The sequence below is a fragment of the Symphalangus syndactylus genome, chromosome 6 (genome assembly GCF_028878055.3).
Source record: "Symphalangus syndactylus isolate Jambi chromosome 6, NHGRI_mSymSyn1-v2.1_pri, whole genome shotgun sequence".
In the NCBI taxonomy this organism is placed as follows: Eukaryota; Metazoa; Chordata; class Mammalia; order Primates; family Hylobatidae; genus Symphalangus; species Symphalangus syndactylus.
In genome coordinates, this window is record NC_072428.2 from 140,374,137 (window position 1) to 140,394,518 (window position 20,382).

General features: G+C 57.7%; 1 protein-coding gene across 4 annotated transcripts in view; it reads right to left on the minus strand.

The window, feature by feature from the left end:
• The window catches only part of KCNH2 (potassium voltage-gated channel subfamily H member 2), a 33,665-nt gene extending 13,898 nt beyond the window's left edge, over positions 1–19,767 (minus strand). For 2 of the 4 annotated variants that reach the window (XM_063642355.1, XM_063642356.1), the window contains exons 1-3: positions 19,284–19,578; positions 16,141–16,371; positions 754–918 (exon numbers count right to left, since the gene is read on the minus strand). In XM_063642355.1, the coding sequence (XP_063498425.1) occupies positions 754–918; positions 16,141–16,371; positions 19,284–19,359 (472 nt within the window). In that variant the 5' untranslated portion in view covers positions 19,360–19,578. Of the gene's footprint in view, positions 1–753; positions 919–16,140; positions 16,372–16,454; positions 16,471–19,283 lie in introns of those variants that run through there. The other 2 variants (XM_055284528.2, XM_055284531.2) reach the window with 2 other exon arrangements.
• Positions 19,768–20,382: the final 615 nt, after the last annotated feature.

Genomic DNA, 20,382 nt, shown 5'->3' on the forward strand with positions numbered 1-20,382 from the left:
AGGTCAGCCACGCACAGCCAGTGCGTGGGGCCTGAGCCTAAGTGGGCGAAGCAATGCCAGGGGCCCTGCCGTTGGGGGTGTCATCCGATGAACAGGTAGGGCCAGTGTTACTGACACTGTCATTTTAAAGTGTAAGAAACCAAGAGGTGAGCACTTGTGTCATGATGCTGAGGGAAAGATTACAATGAAGCCAAAGGGGGCATCCTGACAGAGGAAGTGGCTCAGAGCGTTTGTTGTCAAGGGGATGGTCCAGCCCGGGTGGGCATTCCCTCAAAGCCTCTCCTCAGCTAGCCCAGACCCCCAGGAAACTTGGCCAGTCCATGAACCCTTGTTCAGATGAAAGAACCCACACAGAGCTGAGTCCATGGGACACAGCTTCCTGCTAAGCAGAGGAGCTGCTCCCAGGTGGTCATGTTCCCCACCCCGGGCTGCTCGAGCCAGGCTGGAGAGAGGACCACTCCCAGGGGATGCTGGGATGGGAAGCCCAACAGATGAAGCTAGGGAAACGGTGCTAGCCCACGCCAAGGACCTGTGATTCTGGGCCCTGTCATTCCACCCCTATGTGTCCATCCTGGGCCAGGGGAACCAGGCCACATCCTCAGGGTACAGGGTTCACTTCCCACCTCCAAAGGGACCCCCCCCACCCAACCATTACATCCTCCCTTCCTGCAGAGCGTTGACCTTGGACAGCTCACAGCCCCAGAGAAGTGAGACCACGAACCCCTGAGCCTGCCCTAAAGCAAGTACGCTTACCTGCAGCCAGCCAGCTGGTGGGAGGGCCCCGGTGATTGGTGTCATGAGCCGGGGACCCCACCATGTCCTTCTCCATCACCACCTCGAAATTGAGGATGAACATGATGACAGCCCCATCCTCGTTCTTCACGGGCACCACATCCACCAGACATAGGAAGCAGCTCCCTGCAGAGTGGGAGGACATAGCCCCCTTGGCACCCTCTCGGTGAACAGAGCAGAAAGCCAGGCAGGATGGACCCTGGAACCCAAGTGGGCCCATCCACTTCTGCCTCCGCGTATGGCCCTTCCTCTCCCGGATCTCCCGTCCTGATCCCCCACCCGGCCATGTGCCTGCCGCCCTTATGGCTCCCCTCAATCTGTCTACCCCAGCTTGTTGCTGCCAGGCTCCCCTACCCCTCTCTCTGCCCATATGATTTATCTAGCTCTTTCCCGGGTGCACTTTCTCTCACGCTGGCTATGATCCTTTCTTCCTCCGTCTTTGATCTCATTTCCTCCCTATCTCATTTCCTCATAGCCTCCCAGCACCTCTGCCTTTCCCTCATGTGAGGCGCTGTAGCAGTACTTAAGCCCACAGACTTTAGGCCTACGATCTCTGGGTTCATAGCCCGGATCTGCTGCTTAATCACTTATGCTTTTTTCCTAAATTATTTAACATCCTTATGCCTCATTTTTTCCATCTATAAAATGGGAAGAATAATATTTTTTTCTTTTTAAAATTGTTTTAACTTTTTAATTGACACAATAATTGTACATATTTATGGGGTACACAATGATGTTGTGATACACATAATGTATATAATTCTTTTCTCATGAGTTATAAAGACTAACCAAGTCAGCACATGCTGAGCGCTTAGGCAATGCCTGGCGTATGCTGCACACTACAGACGGTTAGCTGTTACTATCTGTCTCTCTGTTCTCTCTAGATTAACACCAGCCGTTGTGTCAGCACACAAGATAAGGACAGACGTTGAGAGCAAGAATTTCAAAAACTTTACAGCAATTTGGCATCATCACAATATCCACGCATGTGCTCTTGTATTTCACAGATGTACCAGCCTATAACATATTAGCATTAAAAAAAAAACTGATCCTTCACCAAAGAGTCTAAGAAGCACTGCTTCTAGATCTTTCATCTTCACCTCGCCTCGCGTTCCCCTCGATCATTGATTTTTTCTTTTCCAGTCTCTCTCTGTCCACCAAAGGCCCTGTACCAGATGAGGTCAGTCCCCCAGGCCAAGCACCCCTGGTCTCCCTCAGCTCCCTGTTGAGCACATGGGCCCCCTGCCGCCCCGCGCCCCCCTCCCCAGCCCATGCTGACTTCTGAAGGAGCCCCTTTTAGGCCAAGCACTCAGTTCCACCTAAGGCCCAGCTCAGAACCTCCTGCCCGCAGGAAGTCCTTAATGAAACCAGAAGGCAGTTAACATCCTGCTCCAGCTCCTCTATGGCCCCCCAGGGACCCACCAGGCAGGCTCCTCCTCTCCCACTCTCCCTAGGGAGCCTCTTCCTTCCTCTCAGCTCCCCCTCTGCTCAGCTGCCTTCTCTGCCTCCCAGTGTCTCCCGTCCCCACGTTAGTGCCTAGCACATAGAGTCATACGCCCTGGGGCCAGCACTGGCTGGTGGTGTCAGTGACAGGCCATGCTGACAGGGAGGCTGCAAGCATGGGAGAGAGGCAAAGGTGACGAACCATGCAGTCCCACTCCATCTTGGCAACCCAGTCTCCCTTTTTTTTTTTTTGAGACAAGGTTTCACTCTGTCGCCCAGGGTGGAGTGCAACGGCATGATCTTGGCTCACTGCAACCTCTGCCTCCCAGGTCCAAGCGATTCTCCTGCCTCAGCCTCCCAAGTAGCTGGGACTACAGCTGCATGCTACCACACCCAGCTAACTTTTGTATTATTTTGATAGAGACGGGGTTTTCACTGTGTTGGCCAGGCTGGTCTCGAACTCCTGGCCTCAAGTGATCTGCCCTCCTCGGCCTCCCAAAGCGCGAGGATTACAGGTGTGAGCCACCGCGCCCAGCCTCTCCTCACCTTTCTACCTCCTAGAGCCTCCCTGGCTCACCCCTACTCCTGATCTCAAACTCACAGCAGGGGCGACGGTGGTGGTGCTGTGAGTCAAGGGAGAGGCCGGCAACAGAGGCCAGCAACCTGGAGGCGACGCCACCCCTGGGACTTGGAGCTGGTGCTTGAAGCCTGACAGTGAGGCCAAGGGGCTGCGTGCTGGGGAGGCAGGGAGCAGGCCAGGTGGGAAGGGCCTGATGCATGGCAGATGGTGGCCAGGCTCAGGGATTCTAACCCGCTGGGGATTCATCTAGGGGAACGAGGTCCTCTGAAACCAGCTTAAACAGGATGGCACTAGGTGAAGGGGCTGGCCAGGAACTCTCCGCCCCACCCCACAGCTCTTCCACTCACCACATCCCAGACCCTCACAGCTCCGCCCGAGGGCCCTGAGCTCTGGGGCTCTGTCTGGGTCTTCCTGCAGCAGCCACTTTTGTCCCCTGACCTCCGGCCTCTGACACTCAGCTGTGGTGTTGGAAGCTGCAGGGGGCTGGGCCCAGCTGGAGACCATTTGGCACCCAGACAGCCTGCCTGGAGTTTATGCCCTAATATGGTGATGGCCGGCAGCGGCCAAAACAGGGATGCGCCTCACCAGGACTGAGGAGAGGCTGGAGACCAGGGAGCCTTAGCCCAAGAGACCCCAGCACCCACCCCAGGGACCACAGCCAGCCAGGCCCTCGAACCTAAGTCCTCAACCAGGGAGCTTGCCTCAGAGAAGTCTAGAGTCTGGAGCCAAGACGAACCCAACCTTCAGAATGGGCTGGAGGCTCTGTCCCCAACACAGGGCCCCAGAAATTCCAACCTTGAGACCTCAGCAGCCCGTCTCCTCTTCAGCTCAAGCTGCTCAGCAAGAGAGCCCAGAACGGTATTCTGAAGCCCACCCAGTCCAGGACCCCACATCTCAAAACCCCCTGCCAGGGTCTCAGAAACTCTAGGTATATGCCACCTCACAGCACAAGCCTGTACCTCACACTTAGACACACACACGAGAGAGAGAGACAGAAAGAGAGAGAGAGAGAGGAGTGTCTGCTGGCCCTCTTCCTTTGTCGAGATTCAAGAAATTTTTCCTTTCAAAATAACCCTGTCAAAGGCCTGGTTATTCAAAAAATGTGAACTGGAGCCCTGCCTGATGGCAGGGGCTGGGGCAGGGGAGATCTAGCGATCATCAAGGGGATGTGGAAGGAAGGAAAGTAGGGGCCCCAGACAGGCCTGGGCTCTCAGAGGCACTGCCTGCAACCACCCTGCTGGGTCGGCTGGGGCTTCGGTGAACTGCCACATCACCTGCTCCCAGCTCTTCAGCCAGGCCTCCCAGCCAGACGCCATCCCACCACTGGCTGGGTTATGGGGGGGGTGGGAGTCCCTTCACTTGCCCCGGTGCCACCTACTCCAGACCCCCAGGCCCTCGCTCTGCTCCATTCTCCCTCCAACTCTCCCTGGATCCTGCCAGTGGCCCAGCTCCCCAGGGCAGAGACGAAGGACCCAGCTGCTGCAGGCTGCAGTTCCGCTGAGAGCCACTCCGTGGCAGGCACAGCCCACACTCCCAAGGCAGCCAGCACTGGGCGCACTCGGGGCAGCCAGGACAGACAAGGAGGGCGGAGGGGGTGCAACAGGGGAAAGGGTTCCCAGTCTCAAAGGGGGGGGGCATGGGCTGTGGAGTCAGGTGGCCTCTGCACATTGCATTAGAATGACTTTGGGCCGGTCACTTAGCGGCCCAGAGTCCCGGGGCACTCATCTGCAACACAGGGTGATCCTGCCCACCCCCCAGGGCTGTAGGGGTGAAATGGCCTAAGATATGTGAAGCTCAGAGCCTGGCTTGAGGTCTCCATAAGCTTGAGACAGAAGAGAGGCAGACAAGGGTGGAGGGAGCTTAGCAATGAGAGGCCCCAGGGCCAGCCTGGCTCATGTGGCTGATGCCAGAACACTCTGCCCTGGCCCCATTCCCACCCCAGCCCCAGCCCCGACCCCACTCCCGCCCCAGCCTCAGCCCTAACGCTGGCTGAAGACACCTTACTTTGGGTAAGAAAGTTCTCCCTGCCTGGCCCAGGCCTGCTTCCTGGGCCTTCTGAAAGGGGAGGCACCCATGGACGCAACCATCCCTGCACAGGCTCCATGGCTCCTTAGAACCCCCATGCCTTTGGGCCCAATGGCCTGGGTGAGGCAGGCAGGCCGGCCATCCAGCAGGCCTCCAGACGCCATACAGCTCAGTGCAGAGTGGGAGAGCCAGGCCTGGACACATTCCCAGAGCGGCAGGTACAGTGCCATCCTGCTACCACAGAAGGTGTCCATCACTCCTCAGAACACGACGCCGGCTTGCTTTCATTTGGTGCCAATCCACACCCAGCAGTCTACCTGGGGTGGGGGGCACTGTTCCTGCCCAGCATCCCAACCCATCTGCGGTCAAGGGCTCCACCCAATTCCCTGCCTCTGGGCACCACTGGCCTAGGCCAGGCCCCAGGCAGGAGCCACATTTGGCTGTGGCAGGGGCAGGCCTTATCTCCTATGTCAGCACCAGGTGGGGAGGAAGAGGCTGCAGATGGCCCTGAGTGGCCTTGGGCACCTTCTGGGGTCAGAGTCTCCGTGTGCTCCTCTGTAATCCAGTGAGGTGCTATCACAGCTTCTTCCCAGGCAGCTCCTCCCAGCCCTCTGCAAATCACTAAGCACATCCATGCACGTGAAGTGTTGAGCCACCATGACCAACAAGACACGCCTGGCACCTGCCCCCAGTGAACCATCCATCCAAAAGGACCCCAGTTCGATGCACGGGGCAAGAGGGAAAGAGAGGGAACAAGCCAGACAGGTGGAGGAGCCCCGGGAAACTGAGCCACTCTGCCCCAGCCATGGTGGCTCCTGCGCTCCCTCTATTTTGCTGTGGCTGTGGGCAGGTCACCCACCTCCCTGAGCTTCAGGCTCCCTGCAGGTACTTCGGGGACAAGTGATTCCTGCACTGGGTGCCAGATGAGATGACAGATGGCTTTGTGGAAGCATCCAGACCTCTAACAAGGCGGGGTGCTGGGTCCCTGCAGGGAAGGTGACCTCAGGGAGGCAGCCATCCTCGCCCTGGTCGCCTCCCTGCCTCGCTCGGAGCAGGAGGAGCTGTGCCCAGGACAGGCCCAAAGTCACGCTGAGGGCAGGAGGCTGGGGCTCCAGTTGGCCTGTCCGCCCCCAGGCAGAGAGGCTGTCTCCGGAGCAGCAGCCCAGGGCTGTGCAGTGTCAGGTTATATTTAGCCTGGTGGTGGCGACAGGAAGATGCAGCAGGAGCCGCTCCTGGCAGGGGGCCACCGTGTCACTAACACAGCTCTCATGGACAGCCAGGGGCCTAGGAAAGGCCAGGGACATTGCAGGCCCAGGGGACAGAGTTAGGGAGCCCGAGAGGCCAACCAGTGAATGAGAGAGAAAGAGGGAGAGAGACAGAGACAGGGAGAGAGAGAGTGTCTGTGTGTGCACGTGTGTGTGTGTGTGTGTGTGTGTGTGTGTGTGCTGAATGAGAGACAGACAGTCCTAAGCTCCTGCCTCCAGGATCTGGGAAATGCAGGGCAAGGTTGAGGGGCTCCAAGCTCAGACCCTGACCCCACAGAAGCAGCATCTCCAGACAGACTCCTCCACCACCCCTTCCAGCCTGAGACCCAGCCAGCAATCTATGGGATCATTCATAGGGTCTTGGGGGCCGCTGTAGTCATCTAGACCCATCCAAATCCACTGCATGTGGCATGCCTGAGCCATCTCTGCCCCAGACCACGGCAATGCCTCAGAAGATCTCTGTCCTCTAGCTTCTCTAAAGCTCTGGGGCCCGGCTCTGCCTCTTGGGTGGTGCACGAACTGGAAGTCCCACCCCCTGTCCTCCTGCTGAGAAGCCTGGGAAGGTGAAACAAGGGCACGCTGATGCCAGGAAGCAGCTCTCCACAGCTCCCTGCACAGGCGCGTGAGTCCCAGGCGGTTGCGCCCCAGCTTCAGCCCTTCCCTCCTGCTCCCTATGGCCCCCACCCCTCTTCCCTCCAACTCCTCCCCAGCCTTCTAGGACCCCCTCTAGAAAGGTTTCCTTGACTGCTCCGTCTGACCCACACGGACGCTGCTCTTGGAGAACTTGTCCAAACAATGCCCATCGTCTAGAAGGCCACTGTACATTGGCCGGGCTTCCCCGTCCACCCAACTCAGAGCCCTGAGGCCAGGGCAGGACTGGCAGTTGCAGAAGAACTGAGGGTGGACTCGGCGTGGTGATCTGCAGTCATGACAGGTGGGGACAGGCAATGTCCCCACCCTCTCAGCTCCCTTCCAGATCCAGGGGCACAGCCCATCCTTTCACAACAGAATTTGCCCATTTCAAGCCCCTGGTGCCCTCCAGCCCTAGTCTGGAGAGCAGACGGAGCAACCATGGGAATTAAGGTGCCTTTTGATGAAGCGAAATTCAACCTGGTCATCAGTTTTCATGGAACACAGAGGCTGAGCACCCAGGAACCCAAGGGAAGGCGGTGAAGCAGGAACTGCACCACGTGTGAGACTTCTGAGCCTCAGTCCCCTTCAGCCCCCCTTCACTGTGACGCCACACACAGCTTGCCACAGGGTGGTGAAGGTGCACACAGCTGCCACTGTCCACCAGGGGACACTCTGGGGTCTCCTCTAGTGAGTGGTCTGTAGGCTTCTAGGTCTGTGCTCTGTCTTGGTTCCTAGCATACCCCAGAGAGCCTGGTAAGGCCTTCATAAAGCCCTGTCCCAATTCCAGCTCTGCCATGAGTCACAGCTTAAACCAAGAGTTATAATTCCTCGTTGACTTGCCCCCCGCCCCCACACACACAGGACACTATGAAGCACCAACAAACAAATATGAGTGCCAATGAAAAGCCCCCAAAAAGTCAGGTGGAACATTCGAGCCGCAAAACACATGATGATGATCCAAACATAAACAGCAAAAACTGGCATTATTTGCAGATGACGGGGTCACTTGCCTAGAGACCCCCAAGATATCAACAGATAAACAATCAGAACTAATTAGATCAGAGAGTTCACCAAGGTTGCGAGATACAAGATCAGCCCGCAAAAATATAAAGCATTTTTTTACACAAGCAATTAGGAAATATAGTCAAAAACAAGGTGTCTTTTACAATAGCAACAAAAACTCTTAAGTGTCCAGGAATTGACCAAGAAGGCAAAAGTTGGAGTCGGGGCAAAAGGGAACAAAACCTTAAACTAGCAAAAAATACAGAACTCATCTGGTAAATGGAGAGACAATCCAGGCTCTTGAGTGGGACAAATATAAAGATGTCAGTTCTCCCCAAATTAATCTATAGAACCAAACTAATTCCAATCAAGAATCTAGTGGGTGTTGCCGGGCGCGGTGGCTCACGCCTGTAATCCCAGCACTTTGGGAGGCCGAGGCGGGCGGATCACGAGGTCAGGAGATCGAGACCATCCTGGCTAACACAGTGAAACCCCGTTTCTACCAAAAATGCAAAAAAAATTAGCCGGGCGTGGTGGCGGGCGCCTGTAGTCCCAGCTACTCGGGAAGCTGAGGCAGGAGAATGGCGTAAACCCGGGAGGCAGAGCTTGCAGTGAGCCGAGATCGCGCCACTGCACTCCAGCCTGGGAGACAGAGCGAGACTCCGTCTGGAAAAAAAAAAAAAAAAAAGAATCTAGTGGGTGTTTTCTCTAAAGTTTATGAAGAAAAAGGGAGGCCAGGCACGGTGGCTCATGTCTGTAATCAAGCACTTTGGGAGGCCAAGGTGGGCGGATCACCTGAGAGCAGGAGTTCGAGGCCATCCTGGCCAACATGGACAAACCCCGTCTCTACTAAAAATACAAAAATTAGCCGGATGGAGTGGTGCACACCTGTACTCCCAGCTACTCGGGAGGCTGAGACAGGAGAATCGCTTGAACCCAAGAGGCAGAGGTTGCAGTGAGCCGAGATCATGCCACTGCACTCCAGCCTGGGCAACAGAGTAAGACTCTGTCTGAAAAAATAAATTAATTAATAAATAAGGTTTATGAAGAACAAGGGAGATCCACAAATAGCTATGTTAGCCTTTAAAAAACAGAATGAAGAGAGAGGATTTGCCTCAGCAGACGCTAAGACATATGGAAAGCTATAGGTTTTTGTTAAGCTAGTATCAATGCAAGAGCCAGTAAACAAGTATTTGGAACAGAACAGAGAGCACAGGGACAGACTCATGGCTATGTGGGAGATTAACCTGATAAAGGCTGCCTCACAATTCAGCGGAAAAGAACAGACTGTTTACAAGATGCGTTGGGAAAGTTGGCACATTACATGGAAAAAATAAAACTGGATCCCTACTTGACACCACATACGGGGTAGTCTCAGGATAGATTATAGACCTAACTGAGAACGGCAAAACAATTAAGAGAACAGAAGAAAATGGAGACCCTCTGCAGCCTGAGAAACTTCAAAAGTACAAACAAACATAAAAATCGATGAATTTGTTTGCATCAAAATTAAGTATCTTTGTTGGATAAATTGAAGAGAGACTGAATGGGAGAAGATATTTGCAATATCTCTTTCCAGTTCAACAAGGAATTAAAATCTGGAATACACTGAATGTTTAACAGTATGCATTTGTATCTCTAGAGTACACAAGCAACTCCTGCAAATCAACAAGGACAAAAGACGGCGAAATCAAAATTAAAATGAGCAAAGGACATAAGCAGGCAGTTCACAGGAAAGTAAGCCCAAGAGGCTACCAGGCCTAAGAGATGTTCAGACTCAATAGAAATCAAAGGAATGCAAATTAAAGCAACAAGAAATCACTTTCACCTATTAGATTGGCAAAATTTAGAAAGGTAGATAATGTCGAGAGTGGCCGAGATATGCAGGTATGGGAATCTCGAGCTCTGAGAAGGAGGGTGATGACAGGCATGGCGGTACTTAGTTAAGTGTCCACATGTCCCGCGATCCAGCAATTCCACTCCCGGGCGTGTATCCCACAGACATCCTCACCCAAGTCCAGAAGGGACCATGTCCAAGGATATTCACTACAGCCTCATTTACGGTGGCTGGGAGTTGGAGACATTGCGGGGTCCCTCCCCGGGAGAGTGGGTGGGTGAAGCGTGGCGGCCGCATGCCACAGAATAGGCAGCTACAGACTAGATGTCGAACAGCATTCCAGCTGGACTTAAAGCACATTCCCAAGTAAGAAAAGAGAACACCAAAATACAACATATAGCACAATATCATTTACATAAATTAAATCTATATGCATATATCCAGACAAAATACACATTTGCAAGAGCATATGCAAGCAACACATCCACAGTAAGTACATTTGAATGATTGCCTATGGGGAGGGTAATGAGACTGGAGAGTGAGATAAAAGGGAAAAGGAAAAAATAAAATGAAAGAGAAAGGAAAAAGCAATAACACAAATGCTGTGGTTTCAATTATTTGGGGGAGAGGCAGGACCTGGGAACAGCAGCAGCCTGCGGGGAGGGAGGAGGAGAGGCAGGCAGCGTGCAGCATGGGGCGGGGTGCACGTAGGAGCAGGGGTACTGAGGCCCTGGGTCAGGCTCATTTCCCACGATTGCAACAGCACGGGCTAGGAGCTGCAGCCACTTAGGTGACACCCTGCTTCATAGCGACGAGAATGAGCTCTGGCACTGCACACTGCTTTGTGGGTGTCTGTCATCTCATTCCAGCAACACCCTCACACCCCAAAGTGCATCAGGGACAGGTGCTATGATCGTGCTTAGCAAACGAGGAATGGAGGTTTGCAGACCCCAGCTAAAATCCAAGTTTCCTGAGGCCCTGAGCCTATCATGCCCCAGAAGGGCTCTCTGGGGGCAAGAGAGCTGGTGCAGTGGCATTCCACGTTGGGCAGGGAGGGGACAGCTAGGCTCAGGTTCCCACTCAGGCACCCGCCAGCTGGGTAAACTTGGGCAAGTGCCTCAGCCTTTCTAAGCAAAAGCTTCCCTCCCGTAAAGTGACGGAGAGGAATCCTGCCTTTCACAGGGCCATGAGGACCACCTGCGGTAAAGCATGGTTCCCCGGTTTGCAAACTATAAAGTGCAGTCACAACAAAAAAAGTGCCTTGTGCTGCTGGTCAGGTGGCATCACCCCCACCTCAACTGTGCTCTCTGTGGCAGCTCTAAGATTTTGTCCCCCCACCCCATCCTCCTCGGTCCACCTCTGAGGGTGAAGAAGCTGGGAGCCCCAGATGCTCCTGTGCCCCACAATGTCCTCCACACGAAGCAAGGCTAGAGGACTCCCAGACACAGCAAGTCTGTAACCAAGCTGGAAACTGCTGCCAAGTCACCTGACTCCCAGGAAAGGCTCCTGCAACGCAGCACACTGCCCACCCCATTCATTCATTCATTCAGCAAACATGTGCCGTGCTCCCACTGTGCACTGAGCACGCAGATACAACAGAGAACAAAGCAGATGGGCTGCTCTCCACCCACCTGGAGCTCAAGGCCTGGTTGGGGGAGAGGGACAGGGAACCTCCTCCAGTACTGCAGGAGGCGGAGGACCAAGGCTGCCTGGCCCCCAAGGTGTTTCTCATCCTGGATAAGCACCCAAAAAGGAGAGGGGTTTATCTGAGGCCAATCACAGGCAGCAGCATAGAGATCTTTATGGGCAAGACTAGGGACACGGAGGGGACTTTAGGGGAGCACCCCGCGTTCATCACCTGTCCCAGCACCCCTCCCTCCTCTACTGACCCTGACTCCCATGGCCCTCCTGCCCACGTTGGGAGGGAAGTTCTGTTAAACTCCCTCACACTAAAGGGCTAAATACTTTCTGTCTCTATACTGGGAGGGGGCGATAAGAGAGAACGTGTTTTTAAAGAAAAAGGAGCATTCTAAATGCAGAAGTTCTCTGAGAGAGGAGTTTCAAGAACCCTTCAGGGAAATACCAACACGTGAAGGGCTTTCTTGGAACCTCCAAAATCACCCCACCCAGGAAGCCACCTCTGGGGAGAAAAGAGGCCCAGTCTCCCCCCTCACACGCCCCCAAGCTGGCCCTTCTGCAGCCCCATGGCCCCCCTCTCCAGAGCCCAAGGCCACCATCAGACTCTGCTCCCATCTCGACAGCTCTTTGCAAATATTTACATAGCTCCTCTCCGGGGGCTGCAGAAGATGCAACATGGAGAAGCCGCCCTCTCGATGCTCTCCAGACCCCAGGGTGGGTCGAGGAGTAGATAGCACCCTTCAATTGCGTCATGCCTGCCTCACCCCTGGAGCAGGACTGGGATATGAAGACTGCAGGCCCGGCAGACCAGGACAGACAGCCGCAGCTCAGGAATGACCCCCGTGGAGCCCCTCCAACAGGCCTCTGATCCAGCTAGAGAAGGGAAAGGTGGAGGGAAGGTGCTGCAGGGCAAGAGGCAACTGGCTCGGAGGCAGGGCCCCCATGGACCCCCACCCGCACCTGGCAGCCCTGCAGATTCTCCCACTCGGCCCTGTCTCCAGGCTGCACCAGGCCTTGGCCAGAAGGATAGGAACACCCCTGCCCCACAATGAAGGGCGCTTCCCTGATAGCTTCAGTCCCACAGGAAAAGTTCTCCTATGTCTAAGCCCCATCCTCTGGGATCGCTCTGGTCTGCCTCCTATCTCAAGACGACAAAACTCACTTATGCACCAATCCCTGTCCCACCTGCCTTCCCAGCCTCAAGGCCCCCCTTCCAGGAAAAGCTTCTTTCATCCCCAGCTCAGACCTAGAGGGCTGAAAAGAAGCAGAAACTGGGTGTCTGAGCTGGGGAGGGGTCAGCCATGAGGGAGAAGGTGAGGCGTGGTGGTGACAGAGCAGGGCGTCTGATTTAAAGGAATGGGCACAGGAAGAGATGAGGAAGGCGAGGAAGAGGACAGGACAGATGGCTTGGGGGACGGAGAAGGGCAGGAGGCCCAGAGGAGTGGGGCTGATCACAGGAGGTACTGAGGATTTCAAGGCAGTCTGAGGTCCGAGGCCTGTAGGAGCACCGGGGAGGCTGGGGTCCAAGGCCGGGGACGGACGGAAGTCCGCTGGGCATGGGGCCACCTCTGAGGCCCTAGGCACAGTGCACTGGGGAGCAGGCCTGGACAGCAGGTCCCCACCCCCTCCCAACAGCCACAGCATCAGCTGTTGCAGTGGGGGCCCTCTGACCCTGTTACCATGGCAACCGGCCTGCAGCTGGAGTGGAGAAGCCAATAGACTCCTCTCCAGAGACACCACCATCCCCACCCACATACAAGCTCCCGGGGACACAGGGACATGGAGCCAGGCCAGGCCAGTCGGAGGTATGAGCAGCCAGACAGAGCCTTCCAGATAGAGGCTCCGAGGGGTGGGGGTCAATGGGAGAGAGGGAGAGAGGCAAGGAGCGAGGTTCCGGGGTGCTGAGGCGAGGGAAGAAGACAGGCGGAGGCACCAGAGAGGAGATAAAGACCAAGGGACAGAGAGTCAGCCAGGCCGGCAGAAGACAAAGGCAGGGAGATGTGGGGAGTGAGAGAGGAGCTGAGAAGGTGGGCACAGTCAGGCTGGCTGAGCATGGTGGCAGGGAAGCAGGGAGCAGAGGCAGGAACAAAGAGCAGAGAGGATGCAGGGGGACAGAGAGAAGCGACTCTGTGAAGACTGGCAGAGGAGGAGCCACAGCCCCCATGGCCATGTGGGAGCACAGGTGTGGACCCAGCCAGCACCTGCTGCCCAGGGTGCCTTCCCAGGGCCTTGTGGGGATGTTACCGCCAGCCAGCCTCACACCACTGGACTCTGCCCCCAGTTCCACCTTAATCCCAGGCCTGACTTCAAGGGGCACAGGGTCAGTGAGCCCCAGGCACCTCGTGTCTCTCCCTTCAGCTCACACTCCCCCAGTCTAGCCTCCCCACCTCCCAGCAGTCCCAGCAACTAAATAATGGGGCTGTCTGGCTCCAGGCCCTGACACTGCGCAGAGCAAGGCTAGAGGCACCAACACAGCACAGCTGTCCACGAAGGCGCCTGCCAGCAGAAGGCTCCACCTCCTGCCCAGCTCTCCCTACCGGAGGCTGGCCCAGGCAGAGACCCTGAGAAAGGCCTGGACAGAAACAAGGGGTGGCACAGGCATTCCTCAGCTCCGCCTCCCTACTGGGCCCATGTGTGAGTACACACACAGGCACGCACACACGCAGCCCAAGCCAGGTCCCGGGGATCACAGGAGGGACTGAGTGTTTCAAAGCAGAAGAAGCGGAGGCTGAGGAAATCTGTCTGCATCACCCCAGGCCTAGAATGCCAGGATACATGGAGTCCGAGGTGGCCAAGTGCCAGGCCAGCCTGTTGGCCAACAGGAGACACCTGAGCCCCATGAAAACCAGGTGACAGTGAAGAAGGGGACAGACACAGATGGCTGGCATAGAGTTTTCTGGGTCACGGCCCCATTTTTTGAAGTCGTAATCTGGAGAGGGGACGAATTTGAACTTGGGCTGGCGATCTGGGTTCTAATCCCACTCCTTCCACTGATTCACTGGTCATCAGACCTCTGCTTCTCTGTCCTTCCACCTGCAACTCGAATGGGCTGGATTAGGTGATCCCACAATAACTCCTCTGCAGAAGGGGGCCCATGGCCATCCTCCCCAGAAGGGGCCAGCCTAGACTGGGAGGGAGGGCCAGCTCCACCTAAGAGCACTCCACACATACCACAGCCAAAGGAAAGAGCCCTCGGCCTCTGCTGCCAAGAGGCCAAATCCCCAGCACAGCTACATCGTAGTGGGACTGGCACCATGTTTACAGAGCACGGCACTCTCTAAGAAAGCTCAGCACCCTTGTGAAGGTCTGAAGCGAGGCACATTATCCCAGAAGTAGAAACAGGCCCAGGGAAGTCAACCAACTTGTCCAGTAGTGTATAATTTCCAGCATTGTCTTAGACACAAACCCAGAACTTATGGGTTCTATTCTCTTCATTACACCTGTGGTCGGCAAACTTTTAAAATAAAATTTCAGGAGATAATGTACAGCATACAGATAGACCTGCAATTATCTGGTGTCGTTTTCAATATATGACAGAACAGAGCGCACAGGGCTCTGGTCAGACAGATGTGGGCTCCGTTCCCAACTGCTATTTTCTAGCTGTGTGACTGTGTGAACTTCAGTTTCTTCATCCCCCAAAATGAAGACAACAGTAGTGTCTACCTCCCTGGGTTGTGAAGAGTGCATGAGATAAGAGAAGTAAAGCATTTGGCCCAGTGTCTAGCCCCTAGAAACCATCCACTGCCTTCAGGGTTTGAGTCTAGTCTCACAGCCCCTGCCTCCTGCCAGTTAGAACCCTGATTTGCTGTGAGCAAACCTTCTTCCACAGGGTGCAGGGACCATGCCCCCTCTAGTGCCGTCCAGTGATGCCACAGACTGTGCACGCCTGCAAAAGCACAGCCTGGAGTATGTAAGGCTTTGCAGGGCCACCCCAGCCAACCCTGAGCACACAGGGCTGGCACATGGGGCTGGCTGGCCTGGTCCCAAACAGAAAGCAGAGCGTGCTGTCTGCAGGAGACAAGCTCCCTGAGGGCAGGAGCCTCATCTGTCCTGCCCATCTCCAAGAGCCTAGTGCCTGCCACGCTCACAAGGGTTGAGTAAATGCTTATGGGACACACGCTAGGAAGCAGCAAGGTTTGCACGCGTTCCAGAGCCGCCTCTTCAGCAGGATTCTGCCCACAGGACCCCAGTCCTCCTGCTCTGCCCGCCCTAACCAGAGCCCACCCCAACAGGGCATTCACGGTGTGGGAGCAGCCCCACCCGGGGCTCTGTTTATCCGCTCTCCGGAAGCCCAGAGCAGCTGTGCTGGGAGGCGGTGGCTGAGTAAAGACACCTGGCGCAGGAGAGGGTGGCAGGGCGGGGCGCTCGACAGCTGAGACAAAGGGAACTGAGGTTGCGGGGAGAGGCACTCACCTCCCCCAGGTGCTGTTGAAGCGCAGGGCAGGAGGGGGACAGCAGTGACAGCCAGAGTCCTGCAGCCCTCCTGTCCCTCCATGACATCTCCCAGACCTGTCACCTGGCAGCAACTGCCCTAAGGTAGCTAGGGGCCTGTGCCCGGAGGTCAGCGCCCAACTGCCAGCCTGACCTTTAACCTCCATCCACGCACGTACCTGCCATCCCAGCTCGGTCTAACTCTAGTCCAACTTGCTCTAGGTGCCCACACCTGCCCAGGGAAAAAAAAGGACCAGAGGAGCCAGACCCACAGCCTAGCAACTCCTTTGCCCTCCTGAAAACCATCTCAGCAGAGTGAGGTGCAGGCCCCGAACCGCGCCTCCCACAGGCACACCGCAGGGCCCCCGCCCGCGTCACACCCCCACAGAACCCTGCCCGGGCTCGGGGCGTTCTCCAGCCTCCCCCACACTCCCACGCACCCTGCCCCTCGCCGTGGTCCCGCCCCTCTTGACCCCGCCCCGGCCCGCGCCTACCATCTTTCCGGTAGAAGGCGATCTCCACTTTGCGCTCCTCGGCGCCCAGCAGTGCCTGCGCGATCTGCGCGGCAGCGCGGCGCTGCGTGCGGGGCCCGTGCAGGAAGTCGCAGGTGCAGGGTCGCTGCATCACCTCGGCCCGCGAGTAGCCGCACAGCTCGCAGAAGCCGTCGTTGCAGTAGATGACGGCGCAGTTCTCCACCCGAGCGTTGGCGATGATGAACTTACGGCCTAGGGGGGCGGGGAGGAAAGTGAGCGTGAGCGGGGACCCCAGCCTCGGAGACTCCCAGCCCTTCCCCACATTCTCCACTCACACAGCCGCCCGGGGACGCCCCGCCACAGGAAGCATGGCTGGGACTGGGGTCCCCAGCAGGGGGCGAACGCAGCTGTGCGTGTGCCCGGATACAGGTGCCTGGCTGGCCCGGCCGCGCGGCGCGCCCCCTCCTCCGCCTGGCCCGCGGGCTGGCTGCGTGGCTTCCCCCGGGCAGGCCGCCAGCAGCCCGCCGCCTACTCCATGCCCGAGGCTGAGGCCAGCCTGGCGGGTGTCAGCAACGCGTGTCAGCAGCCGCGGCGGAGGGATAAACACTGGGCCTAGAGAGGGAGCCTGGGAAAGGCCAGAGATGGCGGCCAGGATTCCCTTTGCACGGGCTCTCTGGATTCTGCTTTTAATTTCCCTGCTCTCCAGACTGGGGGGCGCTCCCTGAGCCACTCCTTATCCTGAGGCTCCCTAGGAAATCACTCCCCAATTATCTGAGGATCCTACCAGGTCAGTATCCCCTAGAACTTCTGCACACCACCCCCCGCCCCAAGGGCAGTCAGGAGCTGAGGGGTGGGTGTGCCAGAGAGGATGAGGGAAGTTACACGTTGAACACCTAGGACGCTGCATCTCATTTGGTCCTCTGACAACCCCATAAGGTAGGTGTCATTATCCTCCTTTTACAGATGAAGAAACCAAGGCTCCAGAGAAGTTCGGCGCCCTGCCCAAGTCTTGCAGCTTGTAAATGACAGCGCCAGCTTTTGAACCTTGGTCTGGCAGAGGCAGAATAAGCTGAGGGTCACAGGCAGAAGCCCAAGGTCATAGGAAGCAAAGAGAGGGACCTGCAGCTCCAAACCCTGGAAACACCTGGAGCCTGGGAGGGGCCTGAGACTTTGGCCCCACTTGTAGAAAAACAGACCCAAGAAAGGGGACCTGCCCGGGGATGTGAGGCCTTCCTCAGTTTGGCCTCATCCTGGATGAGCACCCCCATGGTTCCATTTCGGCCAGACTTGGCTCCCCGACTCCAGGCCTGCCCAGAGAAGCCAGGCTGGTGAGTGAGCAGCAGGCAGGCAGCTGCCTCACCTGTGCCAGGCAAGATGCTCCTGGGATAAGAGCTTTTCATAAACAGAAGTTTCCGGCCACTTTGGCCTTTAATGCTGGGGCTTTCAGTAGCAGTTGGAATTCTCCCCCTCCCCTCCCCTCCCCTTCCCTCCCCAACAGGCATAGCCCTCAGGTTGCAGCCCTAGACAATCCTACGTGCAAGGCTGGGCTGCAGCAGGGCACCCTGAGGTAGGCCCAGGCCATGGGGACTTGGCCTCCTCCCACCTTTCTTGGTTCTCCCTTCCCCTGGCCCCTAGAAAGTTGCCTTTTGGAACTGGGTCATCTTTTGGCCAGTTCCCAAGGCCCCCCAGACCTCCCAAGCAGCCATCAATTCCAGGAGTCAGGGCTTCCTGTCACCTGAAAAGACCCCCTAACTCAGCCTCCAGCTCTGCCACAGTCCAGGGCAGTCCAGAGGCCCAGCCACACACCCCAGCTTCATAGAAGAAAAACCACCCCTTGTCCTGCCAGGCCTGGGAGAGAAGAGCAAGTTTCTTCGAAGGCATGCCCCACCCCCCCACACACCCTTCACTGAGATCCTGGAATACAGGGATGGGACAGAAAGCCTGCCCCTCCTCCACAGACCTGGAAACTGAGACCCAAAGAGGGAAGAGTCACTCAAGGTCACATGGCAGTCAGTGGCAAAGGTAGGGCTAGAAGCCAGCACCCCCCTACATCCATCCCAGCCTCCCTGTGGGCCCGCCCACAGCCTCCCCCGGGCCCACCGCTACCTCTCAGGGAGGCCCTCAACCAGTGTCACTGTCTCCACCCCCTCAGGATCATCTTGTTCCTCCGCTTCACACAATACTGACCATCGGACTGACCCCTCCTTCCCCCAACCACCGTTACAAGCACGCGTTGTCCTGTGCTCACAGGGTCATGGCAAGGAATGTCATCCTCTCCCAACTCCCAGGGCCCTTGGCAGTCACACCCACTGTGGCTCATGCAGCCATAGGGACAGGCACATGAATGCTGCTTGGGTGCAAACCCACACCCAGGACATTTGCCTAATCTGGGACCCTTCTAGAAGCCTCCCTACCAGGCAGGCATTAGGGGTGCTGTACTCCCGGTCCCCATAAGGGAATTAGGTGACAGTGCCCAGGGCAAGAAAACCCACAACTTGGGGGTACCACAGAGAGCTGCTTACCCTCAAAGCCCAGCTCTAGCCCCAGGACACCCTGTCTCCACAGAGCCGACAAGCTCGCAGCCTTGTCAAAGCCACCTCCCCACCGCCCATACAGGGTCTAACTCATGGGTGACACATGGACTCAGGGTCATATACACACAGCACACACAAGAAGAGATTATGGGCTGACCCTGCATCCACGGCTTTTCAGTCCCTCAGGCACAACACAGTCAAGACCTGGCAAGATCAGTGTGCGCGCTGGGATCCCAGGGTTTGGGTCATACACACTCTTATGCCCTTGCACACAGCCCCATCCACGTCCAGGCACCCAGAGTTGGGGACACCTGCACACTCCATCCCACATCCCTTCCCTGCACACTCAGCGTGTCACACACACTCCGATCCCAAAAGCCTGAGCTGAGTTTCCCGCCCCAAGCCCCAACCCCAAACCCTCTGGCCCGGTGCCCACGGCCCCGGTGCACCAAGCCTTGCCCCCGCCGCCCCCTCGCCAAAGCCTGGGGCCCACCAGGCCCCATTGACTCGCACTTGGCGATGCACACGGCCCGGGCACGCCCCCCCATCCACACTCGGAAGAGCTCGGCCCGCCCCCAGAGCCCCCTCCCCGCTCAGCCCCCTCCCCGCTCAGCCCCCTCCCCCACTCACTCTGGCCCTCAAACTTGCGGATGATGGTGTCCAGGAAGGTGTTCTGCGGCGCGACGTGGCCCCTCCGCACCGGCATCCTGAGCCCATGGGCGGGCCGGGCGGGCCCCCACCCACCCCGGCCCGGCCCGGCCCAGCACTAGGCTTCGGGTGGCCCGGCCGGGCCGTGGTCCCCGCACCCCGCGGCCAAGCCGAGCACGGGCGGGGCCAAGACTGGACTGCGGGCGCCGGGTCCTCGCTCGGCTCCCGGCTCCCCGCTCCGGACCCCGGGCCCGGCCTGGAGCCGCCTGAGCGCGAGCCGCCCGCCGCCGGCACACCTGTCTGCCGGCCCCCGCCGAGCCGCGGGGCCCGCTTCGCCGCGTCCTCGCGCTGCGCTCCGCCCGCCCGAGCCCCGGGCTCCTGGCTCCCGCCTGCCGCCGCGCCGACAGCCGCTCCAGCGCCCGCGGCTCGGGCAGCGCCTGCGGCTCGGCCCGGCCGCGGAAGGGTTAATGCGGCGCGCGCCCCTCCGGCTCCGGCCCCCGCCTCCAGGCCCCCTCCCGCCTGCCGCGCGCCCGCAGCACCGCCCTCTCCCCCCTCGCCCGCCCCACGGCGCGCGCCCGCCCTTCCCATTGGCTGAGCCGCGCCGAGTGCTCCCCCAGCGCCAGCCCCTCGCTCTGCCAAGGAGCCCCCGGGACTCGCGCGCCCAGAGGGGGAAGGGACCCTTAGGCAGAGGGAACTGTGAGGACAGGTGCCATGGCCGGCTTGTAGGCGGCCGGAATGGGGGGGAAGGGATTCCACCCCCACCCCAGATTAGCGGCTAAGAAACCTGATTTGAAGGGAAACAGCGGGTCCTTATGCCCTGGTTCCCCACCACGCCGAGCACTAGCTTGGTATACACAGCATGCGCTCAGTGCCTACTGTGGGTGACCGGGGCAAGGCCTGGGCCCTCGAAGACGAGCCCGGGGTCAAGGGAGACCCTGGAAATAGGAAAAGCAAGACAATCTGGAGGCCCCAGACCAGCAGAGATCTGAAATAAGGGAGGGTGAAACTTGGGGCACGCCCCCTGCCCCAACACACACACACACACACACACATATACACACACAGACAGAGAGAGAGCCCT